This window comes from Limanda limanda, chromosome 13, assembly GCF_963576545.1.
Source record: "Limanda limanda chromosome 13, fLimLim1.1, whole genome shotgun sequence".
NCBI lineage: Eukaryota > Metazoa > Chordata > Actinopteri > Pleuronectiformes > Pleuronectidae > Limanda > Limanda limanda.
Genome location: NC_083648.1, coordinates 24471803 through 24499760, shown reverse-complemented (window position 1 = coordinate 24499760; position 27958 = coordinate 24471803). Strand labels below are relative to the sequence as shown.

General features: G+C 40.2%; 1 protein-coding gene across 1 annotated transcript in view; it reads left to right on the top strand.

Moving 5' to 3' along the window:
- Positions 1–27475, top strand: part of LOC133018222 (cadherin-12-like) — a 55032-nt gene extending 27557 nt beyond the window's left edge. The window contains exons 6-12 of the mRNA XM_061084542.1: positions 71–258; positions 10045–10298; positions 12901–13037; positions 14590–14711; positions 14992–15106; positions 19488–19739; positions 26862–27475. Of these exons, the coding sequence (XP_060940525.1) occupies positions 71–258; positions 10045–10298; positions 12901–13037; positions 14590–14711; positions 14992–15106; positions 19488–19739; positions 26862–27475 (1682 nt within the window). The remainder of the gene's footprint in view (positions 1–70; positions 259–10044; positions 10299–12900; positions 13038–14589; positions 14712–14991; positions 15107–19487; positions 19740–26861) is intronic.
- The last annotated feature ends 483 nt before the right edge of the window (positions 27476–27958 follow it).

Below are 27958 nucleotides of genomic sequence, written 5' to 3'. Positions count from 1 at the left end.
AGGAGTGGTCTATGGCTCATTTATTGCTTTGTCTGTTGAAATGGATGAATAATGTCTCTCATGTGCTCAGGTATATTCCACCTACGGGTGCCAGAGTCTGCGCCAGTTGGCTCGGCGGTGGGTCGGATTCGGGCCCATGATTTGGATGCTGGCAGCAATGCAGAGGTGGATTATAACATTGTTCCAGGAGATGAGGGCAACATGTTTGAAATCATCTCTGATGGCCAAACTCAAGAGGGAGTCGTAGTCTTGAAAAGGGTACCTACACTTACAACAACCCACACACTTATGACAGCTGACATACATTACCTATTCTCCATAAAATTAAAAGCTGATTCTCCTATAATGCTGTTCTAATATTTGTTTTCCCATTTCCACAACTGTGGGTGTATTTGTGCACTTTGCTTTATATTCTTTAACCCCACCCATCTGTTGTTTTATATATTATGCCAGCAGACGTTTCACAACAAAAGCCCTGTCAGTCAAGACAGCTTTTAATTTGAAATTGTTATAGTTGGTGAGTTTGTACTAACTGTGTAATATATGACTAATTAAACAGAAAAATTGAAATCTTTTGAAAATGTTATATGAAATTTGATAAATTTATATGTATGTATGTATGTGTGTATGTATGTATGTATGTGTGTGTGTGTGTGTGTGTATTTTCTTAATTTCTGTACCAAATAAGTATGGCTTGTCTCACCTACCAACTGGGAGATAGTGTTGAATCCAGCAAACAACATCAACAAATCAAAATGTCTATAGCTATACTAAAACTAAAATGTACAGAAAGAGTTTCAGTCAGACAATTGATGTTTCAAGGACCAAATTTGTACACAGACACACAGACACACACAGGTAAAATAGCTGATAATAAGCAAACAGTACAGTTTGTGACTCTATCACCCCAATGATAACAAATACTTTAAAAGCAAAGATACATTTCACAATCATCAGCATTTCACCGGTGGTGTGCTGTCAGCGATCCAAGCGTGGAAGGAATGTGCTGATCTGGCTGTGATCCCAATCAATCTGCCTCTTAACCTTCCACTGAACCAGCTTATTAGGCTAGATAATGCCTTTTACACACAGGCATGCTAACACACTCTGCTGCACACAAAACACCCTTCACTTTGCAGTGTCAGCCACGCGGTTCCCCTGCTGATGGGAGATAAGAGAGGAAAGGAAGAATGGAAGGTAATGAGAAGAAGATGGGGTAAAGAAGAGGAAGCGAGATGACAGATAAAATCATGGGGGGGTGGTGTTGTTTTAGGATTGTTTTAGGTACAATGTTCAACAGTTTACTTTTTAGTAACATTAATTAGAAAACATGTCACTTGCTCTTGCTGGACCACAGCATTCAGTTTCAGATTTTAACTCTTCATGAAGGTTTTGGCATGAAGTCAGATGACGAGGAGAAGCTCTTCTAAAAAGGACTCATCGAAGGACTCAAAAAATGTCAATCCGTTCAATGCTGCATCTAGAGACATAGAGACCACCTCAAGTCACCCTCCCATAAACAACCACACGCATAGAAAAGACACTCAGGAGCACACAGCACCCTTGTCAGATCACATCAAAAGTTTAACATCACAGGGCTTATTTCAGACTGTCCTCTAAATTTCAACAGTCATGGCAGCCTCTTTCTGAGCACAAACATTTCCAAGCTATGACTCTTATTTGAGAAATAAGAAAAGCCATAAATCAGTGGGTTTCAGTGCCAACATTTTGTTTCAGGTTCATCTTTTCATGCAGTTGTCGTGCATTCAAGGACCATATGTCACCCATATGAAACAGTTTGCCTGACTCTTTTTTTTAATCCTGAATTTAAAAGCAGAGATTTTAATTGCACACCTACAGCAGTACAAGGTCTGATGTATACGTTGACTTCATGTCATTCGTATCACAGACGAGGATAAATGGCACCAGAGAATCATCTTAACCAGTTATTTTTTTTAATGCTGGCCCTGGTTTAGATCATATTTCAGAGGTTGAAGTAATCCAATCCCTCACTTTCAAAAGGATCAGAAGCACAAGAATGAAGTAGTTATTTGGAAATGTATTTTTAAATGAGATATATTATGCTCATGATCAGGTTAATAATTTCCAGTTTGGTAATTACTAGAAAAGAGGCTCTATTTCTCAGAAAGCTCGTCACTTTCCTCATTCTGTCTATTGCAGCAGATCCTCTTTTCAGCCTCTGTCTGAAATGCTGGGTTTTTGCTCCTGTCTCTTTAAGGTCCCCTACTAATAAAGCCCAGTCTTCTCTAATTGGCCAGCTGGCCCACTGTGTTGTGATTGTTCTGCACCATTCCAGTGCTTGTAGGAAATGTCTGTCTCCGCTCTTGCTTCACATGGCTTTGCTAGTGGTCTGCAAGACTACTGCTGACGAGGCTTAAGGAGCAGTGTTTTCTGTGGAAGAGAGGAGCACTCTTAAGGAAAGGCTTTTCAAATAGCGAAAAAAAAAAAATATAACACTAGAGGAAAGAAAGACTGGTTGAGAAAACATAATATTTTATAAATAAAAATTGGATTGATTGCTATGCCAGGGCTTGCTATTGGTTTCATACTGTAAAGGTGATAGACAGCTGGTGGCAGTTAAAGTTAAAATTCAGTTCTTCAGTAAGCAAACATTAACTCATGTTTTATGAAGAAAGAAAGATACAGACACGAACACTCTACAGGTGTGGTGTAGTGTAAGCATTGAGTTATATAAAAGATATTTAGCAAAAAAAAACATTTGCACTGAAAAATGCAAAGACAACACAAATCCTGCAAATACTTATCCCTTAACCCACTTAGCATTGTATCCCACAGTGCATAGAGAAGATTTGTGTACTACCGATGGTCACTAACTGAGCAATATATACCATCATGCATTGTGCTTGCAGTGTGTAGAGGACAAAAAATGGCCCAGAAGACATGAGACAGAGTAGCTTGGTCTTTGGACTCTATCCCTCTTTATCAAAAATATCTGAATTATTGTGAGAATAGGGAAAGGTTTATATTTGTGTGTGTTTTTCAAAGTCCGATTTTAAACAGTCTGATTTACCGTACATCCCTGATATTTGCAATGGCGCAGTTTGTTTTTGTATGAACAGCACGAGAGAAGTCTGTTTTTTGTGGTAGGGTTTTTGCTTCAGATTTGATGGCTTTTCTTGAGTTAATGGGGACAATCGGGTAAACATCAAGTTAACATGATTATTTATTTTTTTATGTCCTGTAATTATCAGTGTTCTTTGAGGTCAATTTCATCCTTCCCGGCCCACCATATCCCATGATTCATTGTACTTCAGTGACAAACTGTTTTTCTAAGAAGTAATGCCTGCAAAAACTTAGGTTAAAATGTCTGGAGATTTATTTTAAATCTACATCTCAACATTTTTACCGTAAAACGTTTTCGTCCACAACTTTATTGCTAGGCAATGGCTATGACAATAGAATGACCAGATCATCTCACTTTGTTTCGGCAGATGCACTGTAAACTGTGAATTGAGACACAGCTATAGTCCTGCAAATGTCCTCAAAATGGCCCCACCAGACAAACTGTCAATCATATGCCAGAGCATTTAAGCTCCTCATACGAGCATCAGTTCAGCATCGGAAGAATGACAAATTTAGAGGAGAGGAGCATGTATTGGTAAAGTTTGAAAGACTTGGTTGCACCCTACCAATACCCAATTTTTTTTTAAATAAAGGGCTGTTATGTGTTGTTCTGATGATGATAGTTGAAATTCTAAACATAGTATTGTGTTTTGTTTTCATGGGGTCAAATTGTTGTTATGTTTTATTTAAAGGGCTATTTGAATAACCAACAAAGAAACATAAAGTGCTTGAAGCATCAACTTGGATAACCATTTTTTGTTAATAATTATGGAGGTTAAATTTGAGGATTACAGGGTTAAACTTGGTCATGCAATGTGGTTTTATCTTAAAGCAGTTGTGCTATCTATATAGTCCGTTACTAAGTCCCTACATACTGAGTATGGGGTAATGAGTGAGTGGGTGATTTCGGACAGAGCTTTAGATTTAAGCTTAATTTGCAGCACCCAAAGTCACAAATTGATCAATGAGCATGTCCAGGCTGAGTTCATCACTATTTTTAGTATGTTTTTAATTCATGAAAATGTCTTTGTCATTTTCTTTTCTATATTCAAGTTTCTCTATTTGCAGTGTGGTGAGGTCTTTCAGCCACAACAGTAAGAGACATGAACGATGCCCCTAAAAGCTACAATATTAATAGATAGATGGATAGATGGATAGATATGTATGTGAATAAAGCTTAAGGAAATGTTTCAGCTTTGATTCTTGCACAATAGTCCATCACAGCCCAGTCTGCTCTGGGTTTTGGTTTCTTGATGAAGGAATAATCTGCAAAATGTGATCAGATCAGAAGTGTCCTCTCTATATCTTGAAGAACCTCTGGAAGACTCATGTCTTTTGAGACGGCTCCTCTCCTAACACCTCTAATACCCTTATATGTCCAACTAGCACAAACTGTGACTTCTTCACCTAATCTCCTGCACTCATTGTCTTACAAATCATATTTAGCCCTCAGTGCCACAGCCTACAGGTGTTCTGACGACATTCAGTACCTAAGGAACCCCCTAAGACACTTACAGACTACAGTTCAATGGGGTGACATTATGAGGTCATGAAGGTTTTATGTGCACTGACATTTTTTATAAAAAATTCAGTGCACATAAAACCTAGGAACTTGAATTGATTCAAAAGGAAAAGGTTAGTCACTGTTAAAAGGGGTTCCCCTGAGGCGAGAGACCAGTTAGCTTGGTGTTTTGCATTGTTTTCTGCAGTCTCACATGTTTTGAAAGAACAAGATCATAAAGAAAAGTGGCCAGACTGAGTTTTTCCCGTGGGGTAGCTGGACTCTAAGAACCTAACCTAAGGACCTAAGAGATAGGGTGAAGACTTCTGACGTCAGGAGAAAAGGTCAGAGTAGAGCCATTGCTATAGGTCAGGGGTGTCCAAACTACGGCCCCCGGGCCAACAGCTGCCTGTCATCCATTTTTAATTTGGCCCGCATAAAAGAAAATAAAAATAATAATAAATAAATAAATAAAAAAAATACTAACAATTTTTGAAACGAACAATTTAGTAGCACCTAAATGACAGTTACATATAGCAATTTGTAGTTCGGCTTTATTTTTGAAGAAATTGTACTTTCTTTCTTGTTGTTCTGGGTTTGTACCCTCGGGGTTGATTGCCTTATTGTAAGTCGCTTTGGATAAATGCGTCAGCTAAATGAAATGTAATGTAATGGACATGGCCCACTGTATTGCACTTTTCAGTTTAGACACTAGGTAGGGCCCAACTCACCCCTGACCTGCCAGCTGTCCCTTAGAACGCCGCCAAGCTCCCCGGCCCAGAGCGACGCATTGAGGCGCACTGTCAACAGTCCGCTCCAGGGCAGGGGGGCGTGGCGGCGGGAGTGGCCCAGACCTTCGTATTTGTTTCTGTATGTGGCCCTAGGGATTCAAATTTTGGACACCCCTGCTCTAGGTGGTTCAGGCTTCTCATCAGGATGCCTCTATAGCACCTACCATTGGTTTACTGGGCATGCCTTACTGTTAGCAGAACCAAGCGTAGACCCAGAACTTACTGGAGGGACTACATATCCCATCTGAGCTGGGACTGCATCTCGGTCTTGACTTTTCCTAATACCACTTCCACTTTTTCAAAACATTTCATACAACTCTTCATCGATATTGCTTTTAAAACACGAACTTGAGCACATCAGTTAACTGACTCATGCTGCAATAAATTATGTGCTATCCGGCATAAGTTTGTCTCTAAATGCACAATGAACAAATTACACAAACAACTCGGAGAATTACAAATTATATATTTGTCTCTCTCCTCTACTTACATTCACAATTTATTCAAGCCAAGCTGCTAATGAAATATAAGGTTCTCACAATAAGAGTCATGCCTGAGTTTAGTAATTATACAGAAAAAAATGTTTTACTGTTTTGAAAAAGCTACATCAACAATCGGAAATTCATAATTTAATACAATGTTTGATAAATAAACCAAAGCAACCATATTCTCCTTTGGGAATTTAGCATATTACAACTTTATCATACCCTAATCTCTCCTCCCTCCACTCTGGGTTTCTTTCTACCGTCAGTGGCAAGAAGCCAATCACTTTAATCCTCCCAGGCTCCCTTGCTGCCAATCAGCCCACTTCTTTTTCCCCTCACTTAACCCTACAAGTCTGTGTGTCAGCCCGATGAAACACAGTGAACTTTATTGATCCAGGAGAGGTTTTAACTCTCCCTTCCTTTTTTAATCATCTTGCTGGTGGACCCTAGACAAATTCAGGTCAGTAAGGAGACACTTAATTCCTCTGTAGCTCAGCTATTTGATAATTCCATTGACGTGAGAACTTGTTTTCCCTCCTCTCGCTCACCTCTACTCCCTTTGATGCAGGTCTCGTCACTATAATGTGGAGGTGTTCCACTGTAGGTCAGGTAACAGGGAATGAACACAATCACTTATACATCCTTTCTTAAGTGATGCTGAATCAGCAGTTGCTGCACTTTGTTCACAGTCCTCCCTTCTTACTAATCAGTGAAAGTGGAAAAGGGCTCTGCATTTTGGCAAACTGTGGCTTGTTGCCATGCAAATTCACATGCTCTATTTTAGTGGAGAATTGCTGTAGTTTATTGTAACCCAAAAAGCACATGTCGGCAAGGGTAGGTGGGTGCACAAAGAATATTTAATAAGGAACGAACGAAGGCACAAAGAAACTCAGGATATCCAAAACTCATGCAGCAAAAAAGAGGAGAAACTCAGGAATATGGAGAGGAAACAATACACGTGCTGACAAATAAGACTGTGGAGAACAGAGACTAGATACAAAAGAGAGGCAGGGATAACTGGGCACAGGTGAACCACATCAGAGCAGGACAGACAATCCCAAAAATGTATGTATGTTGTGTAAGAAAATTGTTGATACGTGGCCTCTGTTAAACCATCAGAATCAGAAACAAAGGACATGATGTGAGAAACACACATCATCAATTATGTACCATTGTATCATCAGGTGTTTCAGCCTTTCAACAGTATTTATTCATCACAAAGGCAGCCTACTACTTCAGTCATCAGCTTTTGTGCCATGTCCAAATCACCCTGAAATCCACCATTTTTAACCCTCAGTAATATGATCTTAAATATATTTTGTAGTTGCAGTTATTATTCATGGTTTTATGACTTCAGCAGGTCACAGCTACAGAGATCATCTACTACAAAAAAAACTAAATTTTGGTAATTGTATTGTCCTTCTCTCTTTCTGTCAATGTTGTCGAGGACAGGTTATATACCAGAAATTAGTGTGAGCACAGAAAACCAAGTCAAATTTGTCATGTGACTTATGAAGTGACTACATTACGTATGTACAAAGTTTGTACAAAAAACAAACAATAACACAGTGTTTGACAAGTCAGTTAGTGTTAAGTCACTTCAGCTATTAAAGTGGAAGAAAAGAACATCAGAAAATCTTACTGTAAGACATGAAAGCCACATAAATATATCTATATAAAGAAATGGTCCACTGGACAACTCTTTGCTGTTGCTTAACTAAATTAGCAGTCTGCTTACCTGTTTCGAACTAGCTCAATACTGAATTCAAGTTCAAAATAAGTTCTCAAATGCAACAGATCCCAAAAAAACAAATAAATAAAAAGAATATAAATATCTCAGGATGAAAAAGCAGTGCCATACTTGTGGTAGATCCCGACAAAAATGTTTGTGGTGTGGATGTGCTGAAAACAAAATAATCATGATCTACGCAGCAGAATTGATATGTTTCTTCAAAGTAACATATCAATTCTGCTGCACCCGGCTGCTCCAACCTGCACCTGAATTCTGCAGAAGATTTGTTGCTGCTCTGAACAGAGGACCTCCCACTCAATGTGCATGTGTGAAAAGTAAACTGTGGAGAAAGTTTCCATACACATGTTCTCACTAGGAGGCACATCCACACATGTATGTCATCTCAACATTATCTATCAAGGGAGGGATATTCGTGAGAAACAACAGTATATTTGTTTCTCACAAGGTCAGCGGGAGTGCATGGATAAAAGCAAAGGAGTTAAATGTGTGTTTGTGTGGGTTGGAGATTATGTTCACATGTTTGGATCTCTGAGTGTGTTGAAAGACGCTTTTCTCTCAGCTTTGAAGCACCTCCTCTGCAGCATTTGTTGCAATGCCAGTCACTGATCTTCAAGTCTTCACTTCCACTTAAAGAATGGTAGAGTTCTGGTAGAGCCAAAACACCTAAGTGGCTTTATTTTCATACAGTAGACAGCAAGAGTTGAGTGACGGAATGTGAATTGGCTTCAGCATCATCAGACAAACTGAGGTTGATATGAATATGAATTTGTCTTGGTACAGTTTGCGGCTACATTTCCATATCAAAGTGTGTGTCTCCTGTATCGCTCTCCTGTGTGTTCACAAACAGATAGGTGTGGGGGGGAAGAATGGAAATCGACCCTTCTCTGTGTCCAAATCAATCAGTTGGTGGTGCATTTATTGGAGTGATTGGACATCGGTAACCAAGCATGCTGCTCTTTGAAGTCCCTACTATTAGGAATTCATGTATAAAGATGCAGTCATGGTTGCTATGCAACAATAAGGCAGGGCATCCCGGCATCATTCTCGAAATGAAAGGGAATATATTGAGCTCTGTGTGTGTGTGTGTGTGTGTGTGTGTGTGTGTGTCTTTACATTGTCACTTACTATATGGTGTTTTCTCAATATAATTCTCTAAGGGATAAGTGCAGACAGATGTTGATACATTATAGTACTTTAATGTTACCTTGTGACTGTTTTGTAGTGGACTTTATGGTGGATAAAAGTGTACAATTGAAAATCGGAACAGGACTAGAACACAGTATATGGTAGACTGTAACTAGAACTAATGAAGAAGATGAACACAGCCTCTGTGTGTGGATGTGAGGACGAGTGTGACAGTGACAGAGGTCAGTCACAGCTGCTGACTGAATGCTCAACAGTGAGGTCGGCCCACATTCAAGCCGTCCATAGCAGTGCAGGGCCTGTAATGGGAGCTAGATGCAATTAGCTAGAAGATACAGATCAATAGGAGAGTGAAGGTAAATACTGTGAACCTGGATAAGATAGCAACTCATCTGTTGGACTGCAGGTAAAGTGGTGGCAAGGTGCCTGATAAGTGTTATGAGAGGTGTGTCATTATTATTTCATTACATATGGAAGCAAACTCCGTTCACGAAAAGAAAAAGAGATATCATTTTCTAATTGTGTGAAGATAATGAGAAGCTTACCTTGTAATTGTACTGTGAAAGGTTTAGTCTTCCTTAGCATTGGCTGTGGTAGTGAATCTCACTTAAAAAAAAACATCTTGAAGATCACCATCTAAATTGACTTTCTATGATTACACCTAATTTATTTTGATGTGGGCAATTGTGCAGTGAGCAGCTCAAAGAAACATATATATTTTTTTACAGTATTTTGTTTTCATGTGTGATTTTAGCTTCAAAAAGACATGTTAGCATTCAGTCAAAACACTGCTTGAGACAGTTCCTGTATGTGCCACCTCATTGGAAACTATGGAAACAGCTGGTGTTTAAGTTGATTTGCAGTTACTTTTGACAGCAACAGATATTCTCACCTTTCTCTGCTATATTCTTACTATCGACTTTCAAATATCTTCTATTTGTAGTCTTTTGCAGTGAGCTGAGAAGTTTGCTGTTTCAAAATACAGACATATACTGTCTTTAGGAAATTGATTGAAAAACTCCGTAGATGTTGATTTATTAACTGGTTAAAAGTTTGTGACTAAATTTTCGGCAGAATAACAAAAACTTTTCTTGAAAACAAGGACTGTTTTTATTTTGTGGACAATTTGTAACAAAGTGAGACAAAATGTATAATTTAACTAGTACAGTACACATGGTAATATGAATACTAGTCTGAGCTATATTACAATAATAATACTTGATCTGTCTCTGTCCACCCATTTCTTTTCTTTTTGTGTTTCTGCAGACCCTCGACTATGAAACCAAAAAATCTTACATTTTCAAGGTCGAGGCATCCAACGCACAACTGGACCCCCGTTTTCTCCACCTAGGGCCCTTCAAGGACTCTGCGACGGTGAAGGTGACCGTCCTGGACATGGCGGAGCCTCCTGTCTTCACCAAGCCGTTTTACTCCATGGATGTGTACGAGGACACTCCTCCAGGGAACATCATTGGCTCGGTAACCGCTCAAGACCTGGATGCCAGCAGCAGCGCTGTTAGGTAGTAAACGCAACTCAGTTTAATGTTGATTTGGTGTTAATATTTAACAGTGTTTATTCACAGCCTCATACAATAATCTTTGTTACTGTACTGATCAAGGATGCCAGCGTTTAACTTCTGGACAATTTTGGAGGGTTGTGAATCTTTCCAGGAATGTTATTATTCTACCAAGTCAATAGTTTTGATTTCACAAGTATGAATTTAATATGAGCTGCTGTAAGGCATCTTTAAAAATGGATAAATGTGACCAATAATTTAACAAAACACATGTGTAGTTAGTCTGAGAGCCCTGGTGTATTTGGCTATATGAGATCCTGAGATTGAGATGATGATTATTATTATTATTATTATTATTATTATTATTATTATTATTATTATTATTATTATTATTATTCTGAGTTATTTAAAAAACTCATAATAATGGAGATTTCTATTGGTTAGATTCAGATTTGTTTCAAGTAAAAAAAAAAAGTCTTCTCAAGGTACAACTGGTATTCAGGAACTTCCACATAAGATTGAATAATAAAATGAGCTGAGGAAATGACCTGGATCAGCAAATTCTAAAAGTAAAGTTAAAAGAACTCTTCGTATTATGGTGTTCTCACTCATTGCTCAATTTGAAATAGATCGTAATGGATCCCTCCAAGTTAGAGAGAAAGAGAGAGAGAAATATTGATGTGTTGGAGATGCAGCAGGAAGGAGGGAACTGTAGTGCATATGTTATGTAGAATAATTATCTTCTGGGTCAAAAATCTCATGGTATGTTTCTTTGGACTTGAACCATGGTGCATTTTATCTCTGTTTGCAGGATGCAGGATAACTGTGTGCTTCTGGAAATTTGCCAACTAGTCCCCCTTTAAAGTATGAAGAGAGTTGTTTAGTAAAATGAGTTGGTTATTTATAGAGTGGCCGGAAGGGAGGATATGTTTGATGAAGCATGGTCTCTGTTCTCTGCTCAGTGGCTCGATTTAAAGGGTTGATGATGCTCACCTGAGCATACTGTGTAATTGTACCAGGTACTTGATGTATGTGCTAATTAGACGTCCTATGGTGTTGGGTTTTTGTGTTTTGCATTGATTGTCTGGCCAGTTTTGAAGTTTATCGCTGAACAGTACAGTTTTTTTTTTTTTTTCTAACGAAAAATACTGGACAGATCCTGAAAGAAGACTTATGTCACCCTTGTAAAATAAGGACGGTCAAAACCCTCAGAGTTCATGAAGGTCCTCAGTGCAACAAGTACATTTATGGAGGCCATTTAAAACTTATAAACAAATAAAACAATCTTACACTGTTCAGCTGAAATATCTACAAAAAACGAATTCTGTTAATTTAAAATGTCTAAAAGATATGTTTTTTAAACGTGTATACCATTAACTGTTTAATGTGGTACATTTTAAAATAAATGTATCTGACACGTTCATCTCGCTTGCTGCCACCATTATGTCTTTGAAAAAAGGGCCTTACAGAAGCGCAATGAATCATGGGATTTATTGGGTTGGGTAATATCCACTTGGTGGTTGGGGCTGAAAGGATGCATTCGTCAGCCACATTTGGAGGAGCCTCCAATTTGAGAAAGTCTAGTCGCTCCACTTCAATAATCCATTTTCATTGATATTAAAGCATTAAAAACTATCTTGAAGTCATTGAAAAACAGGAAGGGTTTAAGTTCTGCAATATTCCTTTGTTGAAAGTAACAACCTTTGGCGACAGTGTTATATATATGATTGTATAATTGTTGAGAGTCACCACAGGGTCAAAGATGATGACAAGAGCTTAATGTGAGGTGTGCGGGGGGGCCTTATTAATTCTCTTTTTTCCAGATGGGAAAAAATGGACCAATCACTGCATAATTGAATAGCTCATTAACAAATTACAGTTTGTCTCAAAGGGCTTAACAAGGTCCGACATCCTCTGACCTCAATCCTCAGCAAGAGAGAGGACAAATTACCCACCCCCCTAAAAAACTCTTTCAGCAAGCAAAGGAGGAAATGGCATTTCTTAGAACGTGTGTGCTCTTGTGTTGGTACTCAAGTGACACTTCTGTGGTGTCATTGTTAAGAACATGATAAACATAAGCTCTGGCTTTAAAAGGAATACAGTTGTTCTTGTGTTAATGCAAGTAGTGTACAGTTACATGTGTCTCTAACATATCCATCATCAAACTGCTTCATACAGAGGTGCTACAGCTTCGCAATTTATTTTTTGGGGGGACCTGATAACTAAAATATCAGGATGCATACAACATGAGTGTGTGAGTAGTGGACCTGGGGTTGGGTGGTAGAGCGGTCGTCCTCTCACCAGATGGTCGGCGGTTGAATCTCAGTCTTCCCCATCTGCAGCCCGAAGTGTCCTTGGGAAAAATACTGAACCCCGAATTGCCCCTCAAGCTGCTCGTCATTGTTCAGGTCTCTAACCCTGTTTCCTGTCTCTCTGTCAATGTCTCTGTCAAAACAGCAAAACATTTCTGGTTTTTAATGGGTTCTCCTGTGACAAAAGTTTTCTCTGCTACATGAGAAGTTTTCTGCGGCTCCTTTGACAATGGTGCACCCTGCTCACCACTTTAACCTGTCCCCTCTCATGTGGACTGCTCTCATCTCTGCAGGTACTCGCTGGAATGGAACACAGAGTCTGACAGCTGTTTTGACATTGACACTGTTGAGGGAACTATTTCCACTAATGAATACCTGGACAGAGAGACAGCTGTACAGCACAAGATCAATGTGGTGGCAACCAAAGTCAGTAAGTATTTCACACCCAGAGCAAGCTTGCAGTTCTTAGATTTTAATCGTATTTTCAGTCTGTTTTTTTTTTCTTGACAGTAGCCGTAGAATGTCTCTTTGCATACCTCTTTTCATGGTGGCCAGTGTGATTTTGAATCTCACAATAAAAATCCCCCCCCCCCCAAAATCCCAGTTTTCTACACATTTGGTTGGAGTGCAGCTACAGCTGCATCGACTGTGGTGGATACGAAATTTAGTCAAATTGAGCAAGCAGCTTAACTCATCCGGACTCCATGTGCACCATCGCCATATGATTTCCTCTTGTAAGCTCCTTGAGGAGGCAATGGGCTGCCGAGTGACAGTTCTGCCAACCCAGCCTCCTCATTAGAGTGAGCAACAATACAAATCCCCTGAATCCGTCACAGCCGACGGAACAACAAGATTGTGCAAGTTAAATGACAGGATGATCCAAAATGACTGGACAAGATTATCTGACAGGTGTTTGGAGATGAGGGTGAAACACACACACACAAACACACACAACACACAGAGAGATAGAGAGCGAGAGAGACAGAGAGAGAGAGAGCACCATGTCAATATTTGTTTAGTGTCTGACTCCATCTAGTGGCCAACCCTGCAACAGGATTTGGGTTTGGATAAATAATATGACAAGTAAGATTAGTAAGTGCTAGTTTCTCTACAGTTTGTATCTTATTGTGACTAAATAAGCTGTTCAAAATATTTCAGACCTATCTCTGATTAGATTAGTGTTTGATACAAGTGGTATTGCCAAACAATAAACAGTAAGTTGGTTTTGATATATGTGGCGACACCGGTGAGCTAGTTCTGGCAGGCAACTCGAGCTGTGCTGCGCCAATCATGTGACATACATCATGTGACATACCTCACATTCCACAATCATCTATATTACACACCTGTCTCATCAGGTGGTCTATTTAACCAGAGAGACATTTCCCATCAACCCCTCTTGATCGCACTGCTGCTGCAGTATTTCCACTGCTACTTCCATCAATGACTTGCTTTCTGCTATGAGCCGAATGAATGAACGAATTTCGAATAAAAAGTGACAGAATAAAGTCCTGTGTGCTAAACTTTATACAGGGATGCTCTGACTTCATGTTCAGATGCAGCAGCAGGTCTCAGCTGGTATTTTGTGTCAGTATGATCAGGATGATTCGCTCTGAGTCAATGACTCTGTGCACATTTGACCCAGAGCTGCTTCTGTGACGGCTGAGGCCAGGAACACAGGCGAAAGACCTAGAAGAAGTAGAGGAGTTACTTCACTCAAGGAACAAAGAGTAACATATATGTTGACAGTGAAGTTTAGGTAAAAAACACGCCCACATAGTCCTTATGAAGAAGATTAACTCATTTTGCAACCATTGAGAGTTACAAGTAAGTATTAATAATTTTTACCTTTGGATGTTTCCTTACTTCAGCCTGAATGTTGCTTCTTTAGGAATATGTGTTTTACATTACACTTCTGTCGGGGTGTCCGATGATTGTGTGTATGTCACTACAGTCATATATGATTTCTCTTCAACTCACAGACAACCCACTGCTGTCCACCAAAGTGTCGGTGACAGTCAACATCCTGGATGTGAACGAGTTCCCTCCTGAGCTGGCTGTTCCTTCAGAATCCTTTGTGTGTGAGAACTCCCGAATCGGACAGGTGAACTGAACTGTGCTGCCTCTGTCTGTCTGTCTCATGTCCTAACATATGAAACACTTTCAATTGCTTAATATTAGCACGGCTACGTACAACACCAGTGAGGACAAAAATTATTTTTAGCCAAGTGGTTTGTCACATAACAGGAGAACAGACTTTCCCTCCTGACATTTTCCCTTCCAGCCAACTGACTTGAACAAGCAATTTTCTTTGTACGAGCTGCCAGCTCTTCTCTCAAGGGTTCCCTGAATCATTGTTCTCCCTCTGTCGGCTCCCTGACCAGGTGATCCAGACTGTCAGTGCTGTGGACAAGGATCTTCCTCCTGTCGGCCAGAGGTTCTTCTTCAAGAGCCCCAAAGAGCTCCGCAACAGAAACTTCACTGTTCGAGATTTTGGAAGTGAGTAAAGGGAAGAAGCAAGTATAAAATGACAATGTGAGAGGGTTTGCCAACTTAGAATTATATTCCCACACCTTTTCTATTCTGTTACTATACTATTCCTATTCTTAAACCCCACTGTGCAGTTTTTGTGATAAGCAGCTGGACAAATTATAACATAACTACTAAAAAGCCCTGTATTTCCCTCAGGAGTTAGACAACAAAAACTAGAACTACAAACATTTTTAGTATTGGACTCAGTTTTACCAGTAAATCAGAAACTCCAAATGAATGTTAATTTTGGTCCGTAACAGCTGGAAATGTAAATAAGCAACTGTTGGCCAAATATTTGACTCATCAATTCAAATAGTAACGTCTAAATCTACAGTTTAGTACATTCATATGTATTTATATTTATTTTTTAGGTAACAAAGAAGCAATATAAAATTAGATGCACTAATACCAGTTAACATAGAAATATTCTAAGATCCATTTACCTTGATTGACATCAGCGAATCCCCTGAAATTGTCATATTTTAAGGTGATCCCACTGAGAATACAGTGTTTTATTTCAGATAGATATATAGTGTATAGATGGATAGTGTATATTTACCGCCCTGTATTCTATAGTACACCAATTGTTGTAGTAACAGTGCCATTGCTGATCTTAAGGATAAGGATTAGCAAAAGATCTTCCTTTCAATGAAACAGTTTTTCCTGCCGTCTACTGTACCTGCATGAAATTTAAAATGTTTCACATAAACATAATTCCTCTGCTAAAGATATTGATGTCTTGTAATTTACAGGGCTACATTTTCTGTACAATCATCTCCAAGGAGTGTTGATAAGAGAGAGTAGACCTTACAAACATTTGGATGAAAATACTAACGACCTTTTCTCAGCTGTTTTGGCAGAGTATGACAACAAAGTGCTAATAAGCAAAGCAAAGTAATTCTCTTTTTAATACTGACACCTACGTGGTCTGCAGTTTTCCTGTGAACAGTTTGAATGGATGGACGTTTTGCAGCCAGTCCGATGTGGTAATGACCCAGGCTAGTTAGTCAGTCACTATGTGGTTTGCACAGACAAGGAGGGTTGATGTCAGATGTTGTGATTTGTGTTGGTTAGTGCAAACAAGAGTTACTGACACAGAGACCAGTTTAAATCTAATGTTCCTGCTTCTCATGTAGGAATGGGATGACAAATGTCAACATGAAACAATGTTTTCTAACATATAAGCATCCCACAACAAACACACTGTGTCACTTCACACTTTGTGGACCAGGCACAGAGACCCAGAATTATGTGCACACATTAATTCCCCTTACCTTTCTCCTTCTTCACTTTACACATTTTCATCAAAACCTCCCATTGCTTCCCCGGTGTGAAATTTCAAGTTCCATATGTGCTGCAGTCAGTGTCACAGCTAATTGCAGACAGATGTGTGCTTCCTCTGTGACACACTTTCATTCTCACCTGCCAATGACAAGTGTCACTAGCTTCACAGAGTTCAGTTCATTAATGTGCAAGAGTCACAACAAACCAGTAGGAGGCACTGATGCATCATCAAGGATCACAGCTTTAGTAAGCTTCCCTCACACAGAATCATAACGTCAGCTTGAATAATCAAATAAGCCTATTTCTGGTTTAATAATCATTTAACAGAGTTTTCATTGCAGCTATTTTATATATTTCCTTCCCTGTTGAGTGAAGAGCGTGTTTGCCTCTCAAGTTCTCCCCTGACATTTCCTGTTTCCCCCTGCAACACCTCAACAACAAGCAAACACGCACTGCTGGATTTTTTGTATATTTGTACCTATTCGGTCAGCATCACGTCTGATAGAGTCGGACACACAGGCCTGCAGCCACAGAGGAGAACTGGAGCATGTGTGTGTGCGGTTGTGTGTGTGTGTAACAGGAACAAGGTGCCTTAATGGTCTCTACCTTGTCAAGCTACATCTCTGTCCACTGAGGGGAGAACAGATCTTTCCTGACACACAAAAACACACGCACAAACATGCACACACACACACACACACACACACACACACACACACACACATCTCCTGCAAACCTATTTGTGCTGAATACCACAAATATCAGAATCACTAAAACAAAATATTTATGTGTGTAGCAGTTAAAAGGTTTTGTTTAATCTAATCATCTGCCTGTTTTTTTCACAAATCTTTGCAGTACTATCATCATGTTCAGAAAGTACCAATTACTCATAATAAATACAAATTATTCTCTCTCGTGTTTCCCTGTATCACCTGTAACGAGAGTGTGTTATTTAGTGTTTTTATATTTTAAACAAGCACCTTGCCTCTAAACTTTTAACCACACTTTGTTCAGTTCACTTTCTCTCAGTGCATGTCTTGACATCTAAATACCCTGCTTTAGCCTTAATAGTGAGGCTGTGGTGCATGCTGGGAAGGCGTTGGGCTGAGTAGATACAGAGAAAGCCATTGTCAGAGTTTGAACTTGCATGACTGCATAAGAGTAGCATCAGTTCTAATTTAATTTTGCATTAAAAATCACCAATTGTGCAAATGTGTTGGTTACTGAGCCCCCGGTGACATTTGGGAAAAATATCTATTTTGTGACCACAACATAATAACCTGTGGGAACGATATAATACCAGCAAGACCTGTATATCGGCTGTGGCTGAGGGGTAGAGTGGTCGTCCTCCAACCTGAAGGTCGGCGGTTCGATCCCCAGTCTGAACCATCTGCATGCCGAAGTGTCCTTGGGCAAGATGCTGAACCCTGAATGGCCCCCCATAGAATAACAAAGTGCTGCGAATAGATGCACTGTATGAATGTGTGTGTGAATGGGTGAATGTGAAACTGTACTGTAAAGCGCTTTGAGTGGTCATCATCAGACTAGAAAAGTGCTATATAAATACAAATCCATTTACCATTTATATGTGAGCACATTGCTCCTTTAGTGTCAGGGTGGTTATGTTCGGATCCAACAGCTGACAAAGGTTTATCATTCCCGCTGATGAAAATCTATATCTTTCATAAAGATAGTCATCAGAGTAGGGCTAATGATGGTGTGGGTCTCTGAAAGTCCTCCTCAGAGACCCTCTAACAATCTGGACCCTGAGCTCCACGGGATTCCTCCAAGAGCGCTGATGTCATGTTTCAAAGGAATTGATTGGTCAGTGGGCGGAGCTCTAATTGATCTGGAGCAGGTTGGCTGTTCAGCATAAGTAACCATGGTGATTTACCCCGATAAGAAGTGAACGAGCTTCGTAGGACCGGAGGCCCTGGTCTCTGGTGTGACAGTTGTGCACTCTGCATGTCCACCATCCACCCTAACTACCTCATGAAACCTCATGCTGCTGTTCATAAATATAGCACACCATCCACCCAAACAAATGTTGCCTCTGAACATAATTATATTTTGTACAAATTTCCTGCTGCAGGTCAGTTGTATAGAAACATCATTTCTGGCAGACAGGGTTGAAGTGGCAGAGCTTCCTCTCGTGCCATTTGGTGCATCTAAAAATCTCATTACTATTTTGAGGCACAGACTACAGGAAGTCTCTGCTGAGGTTTGAAATGATGCAGTATCTTTTTCTTTTTTTTTGAGATTCTCCTCTGAGACAAATGACAGAATAAACAAATTTACTGCAAACAAGGTCAATGACGATTCTTTCATTACCTCCTGGGTTTTTACTTTAGAGTCTGTGTTGTGTAGCGTTTGTCTTAAAGGATATGTCTGGTGGCAGAGCCAAGCAAACAATGAATGTTTCCTGCTGACAGGTATTACATTTACATTATAAGACTAATATACCTCTATGAAATAGAACATCGGTATTGGCCAAAAACTATTAAAAACACATGAGTGAGCCACAGCTACTTGGTGACCTGTACACACAACACTGTAGAAACTTTTATTTTGATTAAGAATCCACACAAATATTCACTAGGGCACCAAATATGGATTAATCAACTTCTGAAATGAGCACATGGAACAGTTTCTTGTGTCTAGTTCATTTGAGTAATGCTTGTTTAAAACTCAAGTGGCCAACTGCTTTAAATAAATTACTGAGACATTTAAGAAAAATAATAATTATAGTATGTTTTCTTCAGTAGACACCAACAGCCTAGAAGCATGTACATACACTCCAGGCAGGGTAGGGAAATAACTGAGGGACCAACACATTGTTGGTTAGATTTTTCATCCAAGTTTTAGACAATGTAAAAAATATAGAATAACACCAGCCATATCCTACAAGGCAAACACTGCAGCCACAGTGCATTCATCCGTCTGTGGGTGTAATCCTTCAGGTTAGATCAGACTTCTCAGAAGGTGGTGTGATGACTGCCAGCCAGTGAACACTAAATATCAAGGATACTGTTGTGACCTTACATCATCCCCTGTTGGCTTCCAGACAACACTGCCGGTATTGTGACCAGACGCTCAGGCTTTCAGCGGCGGCTGCAGGACGTCTACGTTCTTCCTGTGGTGGTCGAAGACAGCGGTTACCCTGCTCAGAGCAGCACAGGCACCCTCACCATCCGAGTGTGCTCCTGCGAGATGGGGGGCTCTCTGCTGACCTGTTCAGCCGAGGCCATCTTCCTGCCTGTGGGCCTCAGCACCGGAGCCCTGATGGCTATTCTGCTGTGTGTAGCTCTGTTGATTGGTAAGCTTCTCCTACAACACAGGGATATGCAAACACCAACACACACACACATAAGCCAAAAATGATCCAGAGACAAGCTTTGCAGAGCATTGCGGTGCATTTATGTGCTAAAAAGCCATTTTGAGTAGTGGTGGAAAGCAATACGGAGCTAAAACGGAATCAAGATTATATCAGTGTATCAGAGAATACATGGTTCTTCTAACTTGTTCTGGATTGTTTTCTGCCCCCACATGGCCCCAAAAACAATTGATGAAAATGACTGTATGTATCCCCTAACTGGGTGTTTTGTATAAAATGGAAACAGTATAAATTGTACTGTTCACCTGATGTGAATGTAAATACCTTATCACCACAATTTCTGCTCCGTTTTAATAATGGATTTTATTTAGATCTTTTCTTATGTTGTTCCCACCACTTTAAATATTGTATTAGAAGGTTCATAGTCCAAAGCTTTTTTTATTGAGTAATTTAACAATGTTTATGTCAATTTAGTGGTCTGTAAAGAACCATGTTTTATATCCAGAGTACTTTCAAGTGTTTTAACATCAATGAATTGGTGCACCGGCTGTAACACTAGAGGGTGCCAACAACCCTCAACATGCTCTAATTATCATGTATGTTTGCTTTATGAGGACCTCAATTATTCCTCATTTACTGCTTTTTGTCCTTTTTCCATCATCTCATTTAATTGTTGAGTCTGTTGCAGAGATTTATATAACCACCTGTCAAACCACAGCAGAAAAACACAGCTCTCATTGTGTGTGTGTGTGTGTTTGTGTACGCATATGTTTTTATTAAGACATTACTCAGAAAGCAGAAATGAAAAGAAAGGTGTGTGAAAGCGGCTCTTTATCCCTCCTTTATATCTGATTCAACCTATCTCTCTCTTTCTGTGTGCATGTGTGTTTTTGTGTGTGTGGACTGACTGATGGCATGTCAGAGAAGAATCGCAGCCTCCTGAGGGTATAGTGCCTTCTTTATTGGTGTCCTCTGTGGAGAGAGGATGACTGAAAGAGGACACAAAGAAGGAGAAGGGAGGATGGGCTAATAGCTGCTAACACATAACATCCACTCCTCTCTCCTGTCCGAAAGAAAGAATGTCCTCATATATTTCCTGGCAGTAATATCACACTTTGAAGAGGAAGGGAGGTGTAAAGGAAGCCATATTGAGTGTTAATTTATAAAGTGCTACCATCTTTATATTGCATGTTTATAAGACATGGGTTTGCCTTTGAAAGATACAAAGGTGAAGTAGCAACTCCTAGTGCTGGTAACCAACACAACAATGGCAGAGGATTACCACAGCTCTGTGTCCTCCCTGGGGAATGGTCTTTGACTTGGCTTCTCCTACTGTTTTATTAAGTTCCCGTTCTGGTTTGTTACCTCCAGGGCAGAAGCACAACAGTAGCAAGCATGCTCGGGAGAAATGTGCCAAAAATGAGATTAACAAACTGGCCAGTGATCTTGAAAAAAACAAGAACCAGAAAGTAAAAACCCACGAAGAGAATATTTAAGAGCTGTCGGGAAATGGCAATATCTCTTACCTGATTTATAATTTATGTGCAGAATATTTCTCAACACCAGTCTTTTGCAAATGATAACTGGGATCAGGATGTATGGATGGAGGGATCACTTCCTAATTGCTTGTTTGTCTAATAAACAAAACTAGGGTTTTCAATGTGTCTTAGTAAAATAACATGATTTTTCAACTTTAATTCAATTGATTTATTTTCTGTCAGTAATTTGATCTGCTCAACTCGTGCCAGCACCAGACCAGAGTTGAGACAATTGGTCTTTGTTTCCAATTTAGGAATTGCTGGAGCTTCTTGTTCATAAGTAAAACCAAATCTGACAGAAAAGAAATTGAAAGAATGTTTTTCAAAAAGATGCCCGACTCCTGAGGCGGGGCAGTAAAAGCACAGCAGCTCTGAAGAAATCACTGATTAATTCACCTTTGGTTTTCTGTCAGAATTCCGACACAGCTTGTAAAGATGCTCTCCAAGAATTTCAGGTTTATAAAGGCTCAAAAGGTCTAAAAACTCTATGGCTGAAGGGTTTCCTCTCAAGGACTAAAAGCAAGGCAATAAAACCAGAGCTAAAGTTTTCAGGGGGCCAATGTGGTTAAAACCCTCTTTCTTGGTTTAAATCTCAGCTCTTTCAGCAGCAGCTGTTGGAATTCTATAAGGACCCAAGTGTAAGGAACTGCGTTGCACATGATAACTGTTACACATGACCTCATCTGGATCGACACAGAATAGGCTAAGAAGAAGTTTTATAATCTGTATTAGTTGGATGTAATATGACTTAATAAGCTCCTTACCTGAGACCCAAAGCTGGATTTAAATCAGTTTGTGAATTTGTCAACTTTTCCCCTTTGTTAGATTTCACACCAAACTGAACTACAAAGTCGTGAAGAGTAAACATCAACCAAAATGCACCACCACTAACCTCTTGAGGATGTTGCTGTGTCTAGAGTGGGATCAAGAAAGTAGATAAAGGGAGAAGGTCCCTTGCTTTACGTCAATCAGAGTGAGACCTTGGCTGATTCTGCCATCTGCTATAACACTGCCATTTGTGCCCCATCCCAGAATCGAAGCACATCTGGCTAGAGCCGCTGTTTAAGGTATATCTGCAGAGTACATCTGGTTGTTCAGTCAGATCAAGTCGGGTCTTGTTCCCACCAGAACCTCCTCACTGGGGCTAGATCAAAACCACCCTCTCGAAAGGCTATTCACTCCAAAACTCCTGTTTAACTGGATTGACATAACTGACCAGTGCTTCCGTTGTTAGACAGATATTTGAAGATCTGAGAAGGTCATCAGTCATTACAGCTTAGGCTTTGTCAAGTTCCTAGGTTTTTTCTTCAACTCTTGCCCAACTTGCAATGGCCTGGTACATAAACCCCAAAGGATGCACGGGACAACTCTTTCCAACACAGCTCAATCTTTATTTTTCCTTATTTGTTAGTTTGCTGGTTGGTTCATCAGGCTGAAAACTTACAAAACACAAAAAGAACAAGAAGTTATACAAACATGCAAATATTTCAAACAACTTCAATCCAACGAATCAAGTAAATATGTTTTTTACAGTGTACGTAAATTAATTAATGCACAGTATTCAAACATCAGTATAAATTGAACAAACAACTAAGTACACTTAAACAAAAAGCCAAACTTATTTGCATGAAGCAAACTGATATGCTGCCTGTATGCTATGTGCTGCTTGGTTAATATTTTACAATTCTTCAAACAAGACATCCTTACATTAACCAGTGGCTTCTTTGGTTGTACCATGAGTTGAATCCTCTCTCCTGCCTCTCTCTCTCTCTGCCGAGACGTTTGCTGAGAGTGACCTTCCATTCCCACAACTCAGGTCGTAATGAGCAGCCTGCACTGGCCTGCTGGTGGTGCATTATGGGACTTGACGTTCTTTAGGCAAAGTTCATCTTTGAACCTCAATAGGCTTTATTGTTTTTACATTTTGTTACCATCATTCCTATCATTTATGACCTTGTACTCAAATTCCTTTCTGAGATCTAGTTCAAGAAAGGAGCAGCCATCAAACCAACATCTAAACTGCTTTATTTGATTGAACCAAAAAAAATATCCTAAATGGCAAGTAAACCTGTTCTCCCTTTGGTGAATCTAACTTTTGGTTTGCAAACCCTATTCTGCTGAATGTTGTTTTTTCTTCCTTTTGACAATTTAAGCTGACAATAGCACTGACGCATGCAGTTAGCAGCTTTTGCAGCATTTCAAGTTGAACCGACAGCTTGTGATGTGACACATTCTAACACTCCGTTGTTCAGATGTGTTGATTACATTATATTCCTTAGAACACTGTTTTAGTAAAACTTTTTAAAGTTAGATCCTGCCATTTGATTTGAGGAATTCTGTATTTGTCACACTGCTCATAGGCTTTATTTTGAGCAATGCGTGAACCGTTTCAACTTAACTGCATTTAATTAGAGTAAAAAAATGTGTCAATAAATCCTTAGTCAGCTGCTAAACATAAATGCTTTTTCTCTATTTTGATAGTGAAATCATCAAACTTTGGTCGTTCTTTGTAGTCACAATAAAGGAAATTAACAGACTATATTTACATACTTGGGCTTTGTTGCTGTTTGTTTGTCTCTCAGGTCAGAAAACAGCTCTCTGCTTCAAAATACCCTGGAAAGATTTCAGTAATTTAACAGGCCAACAACTCCATCTCCTCTTCTCGCAACACTAAATAAATCCCCCTCTAATGCGTACACAGTGTTATTCTCCCACCTGCAGCCCAATACACCACTGCTGCTGATCCGGCTGAATCACCCCTGTATGATTTTACATTATTCTGCTCTTTCTATTGTTCTGTGTATTTGATTGTATGTTTCCCTATATTGATACTTTTGTGCTACTTTCATGCTCTTGCAAAGCTGCCTCATGAGACGGACCAAGAATCAGTGTTTCGGTTTTGACTTGAATCACAAAAGAAGCCAATAAAGAGCTCTTGGCTTCCAGTGGCTGGATGTTTCACAGAGAAGTTGCAGACAGTTGCGTCCTCACATTCAAAGCCCCCTCCGACCCACTGTACTGTCACTCTTATCACTGTGCTGTGTCACAGCCCTCAGCTCTACCATAATGTTTCCTCCAGCAGCACACCCGATGCAGACATGAGACTATTTCTATCAAGTCTCCGAAAGAGCCGAACATGCTGAAACATCAATATACTCCAGTGTATATCAGCAGCTCACATCAGCCCAGCCCCTAGTCTACATTATGACCTTGTTTAGTTTCTATAGCACATACAGTACCCCAAGGGAATCTTGTTGTTTTTCCTTCTCTGTGCACTGATGTGCCTCAAGAGACCGACAATTAGTTTTCTTATAGGGTGTAGTGGGTGCGGGTGTGGGTGTGTGACACCACATCTGCATGTAGTTTTCAATGATGACTTTTAGCAGCAAATAGAGGAAATATATCAAATATGGATCATGAGGTCTTTGATTAGTGTATAAATATTGTGGCCAGATGATCGTATCAATATTGTGCTTGATCAGTGGGGAGAGAGGTCAAGCTATGACAGAATGTAGCTTTCTGTTGTTACAAATAAACGTATGTATACCTTTTGCGTCCGTGTTCATAGCATGATGTAAATAGACTGCATTCATCTGGCCACTCAAAACACTTAGTAACAATCACATACACATTCATACATCACTTCTATATGTGGTGTAGTTCGGTTTATAGCCCAAGGACTCTTTACCGGTATCAAAACAGCGACCTTCAGGTTAGTGGATGACCCTCTCCACCTCCTGTGCCACAGTCGCCCACTTAACAGTTACAAAGAGAGAACAGTTATATCAGGTCTCACTCAGGTCTAAGATTGAATGGCATCAATATGTGACACCCACCTTGCTGGCTGTCTTACTTGTGATGCAAAGTAATGCTCGATACCTCTCGGCTGAAGATTTAGGTCCTTAATAATGGTTCTGGGTTTTCGGCTGTCTAAGAGGGCTGCAGTCTTCCAGTCAGCAGCAGCAGCAGTGGTGGCATTTTCCAGGCAGAGAAGGACTCACAGCACAGTTTTAACTCACTCATCTTCGTGTTGATCATAAAGCAGATGAAAGGGCACACAGTGGATAAACAAACATTCCTGATATCAAAGGTGAGGAAAGGATGAGAGGGTGAGCAGGGCTTCATTTGCGCAGGATTACGAAACGGCACCTATTTGATTGGATCTTACTTTTAATACTAAAATCATGAATACATTTTTTTTGCAACATTTAATGTCAGTTGACAGAGTGATGCCTGACAGACGACACTCGCTAATCGACCTTCAACCAAGAATGGATTAGTGTGGGTGACACATAAAAAGAGAGAGAGAGAGAGAGAGAGAGAGAGAGAGAGAGAGAGAGAGAGAGAGAGAGAGAGAGAGAGAGAGAGAGAGAGAGAGAGAGAGAGAGAGAGAGAGAGAGAGAGAGAGAGAGAGAGAGAGAGAGAGAGAGAGAGAGAGAGAGAGAGAGAGAGAGAGAGAGAGAGAGAGAGAGAGCTGAAATGGGAGGAGATGCAGTTTGTGGAAGTTTTTTGTCTTATTTTGAAGGCATGTTGCTGAAATTCAACATGAAATTAATATTTATTGCAGCTTAGACCATAGACAGTCAATATCCTGACACGTAGAAGAGATATTTTGGTAAGCTTGAAAAAAAGTATTCTAAAATCAATGTTCAATTACCAACCTTTCTAGTGCTTTCAACTTCATGCGAACTGATGGTAGTTTTCTGTGGATAATGCTTACTCAGTTGACATTGAAGTAGCAGTGTGTGAACTGAACGCCAGCTACAGAGGAAGACCAACTTCTTTCCACGCATCATTGCATTATCCTCCTCCTTACACCGCCAGTCTACAACATACTTTTGTGAAACAATGGCACATTTGTTTGTCCCAGCACTACACTAAAACAAAACAATATTGCTCTCTACTAGAGAACATGTCAGTGTAGAATGTATCTACATTAATTGCCAGTCATTGTTATGTGAAGAATTAAAGTCATCAGATGAATAGGTAGCGATTGTTACTCACAAATCTTCGTTGTACATTATCTATAATGTGGTGTGCTTATGTCAGAAAGTGGAAGAGTACTTTGGTGGATAAGTAAACACAGCAGAACTTCCGAGAGAAGTCCAGGACACAAGAGTGAGTGTAATCAATGTTTTGTGCCTGTAAGAGGAGTTGTGAGATTTGTGGGAGCAGCAGGGCTTCCTCCTCTCGCTATCTTCAAAGCTGCTAGTGCTCAGTTTTGGCGGTTTGGATCCGTCACATCATGTGCACATGCAGACACCAACTGAGAGCAGAGCAAATTACCCTGGATCTGACCTGGGAGTGAAGTGTAACCCTATTAGACCCTGCCATCAGGAAACTTACAACTGTGATCCATCAGCTCATAAAATACAAGATGGAACAGCTGGATTTGGGAAAGTTCGTTTCAAAGAGAAATTGTTAGCGAACACACTAGTTGTCAAGTGCTGACACCTTAAGACAGCTTTAGGAGACTGAGAGATCGGTTTGATCTCAAAGAAAACATAAAGACTAGCACTAATCATTTTTAACTAACCCATCACCTTGTTCTCTTTGTACCTTGCAGTTATGGCAGCGCTGTACATGAGCCAGAGGCGCAACAAAGAGAAAGAGACTCTGATGACATCAAAAGAGGACATCCGTGACAATGTCATTCACTACGACGATGAGGGCGGCGGCGAGGCGGACACTCATGCCTTCGACATGGGAACCCTGCGCAACACACACTCACAGCAAGCCAAAGCCCACAGCGCCGTCTCCAAGACGGAGAAAAATGGCTATGGGGACGGGGTCCTGCTGCATCTCACCAGCCGCAACGACGATGTCAGGTCACCTGACATCCATCGTCAAACAGCCAGCGTTATTGTTGCCGTGAATGAAAGGACCCCGCTCTCATCCTGTGGCAGAGTGACTGAGGGCGATGCGGAGAAGATCAGGGAGTTTATCGAACACCGGTTGGAGGAGAGCCACAAGGGTTATGCAGCTCCGCCCTATGATTCATTAGCAACCTACGCCTACGAGGGCAACGGCTCCGTGGCAGGTTCGCTCAGTTCCATAGATGAGTCGTGGGTAATTGACAGTTCAGGGGATTTTAGTTATCTTGGTGACTGGGGACAACCGTTCAAAACACTGGCTAGCATCCTGGACAGACAGCCGCCCACTCTGTCTAAGGAGAGCTGAGAGGAAGTTGACGAGCGGAGAAACACTAAGCAGCCATGTGGGATTAGCTTACTTTTTTTAGACATGTTTTTTTTTTTACTTTGACAGGCACTGGTTAGAATGATGTGAGGTGATGTTGAGCTGATAGAAAACTGTTCATGTGAGATAGAATTATGGCAGCGCCAGTTAGCTCAAGAGCAGAGAGTCTAGCTACAGGTGAATGAAAAAGGTGAACTTGATAGCTCCTCGAAGTGCCTGAGGTACTGTATGTTTACATGTCTTTTGATTCATGTTACTTAATAAAAAACATCCTGAACTGATGTTTTGATTTTTTAGGCTGTGCTCAGGTCACTTATTGTGTCTGTGTCAGTTGATCAATTGGGCGGTCGACCATTTTATTTATTTTAATGAATCTTCTTATTTGAGGTGCGGTATGACATATTTAATTCATTATACTTTTAAAACCCTGCAACTTTTGTGAACCATCTTTTTGCATTTCCTTTT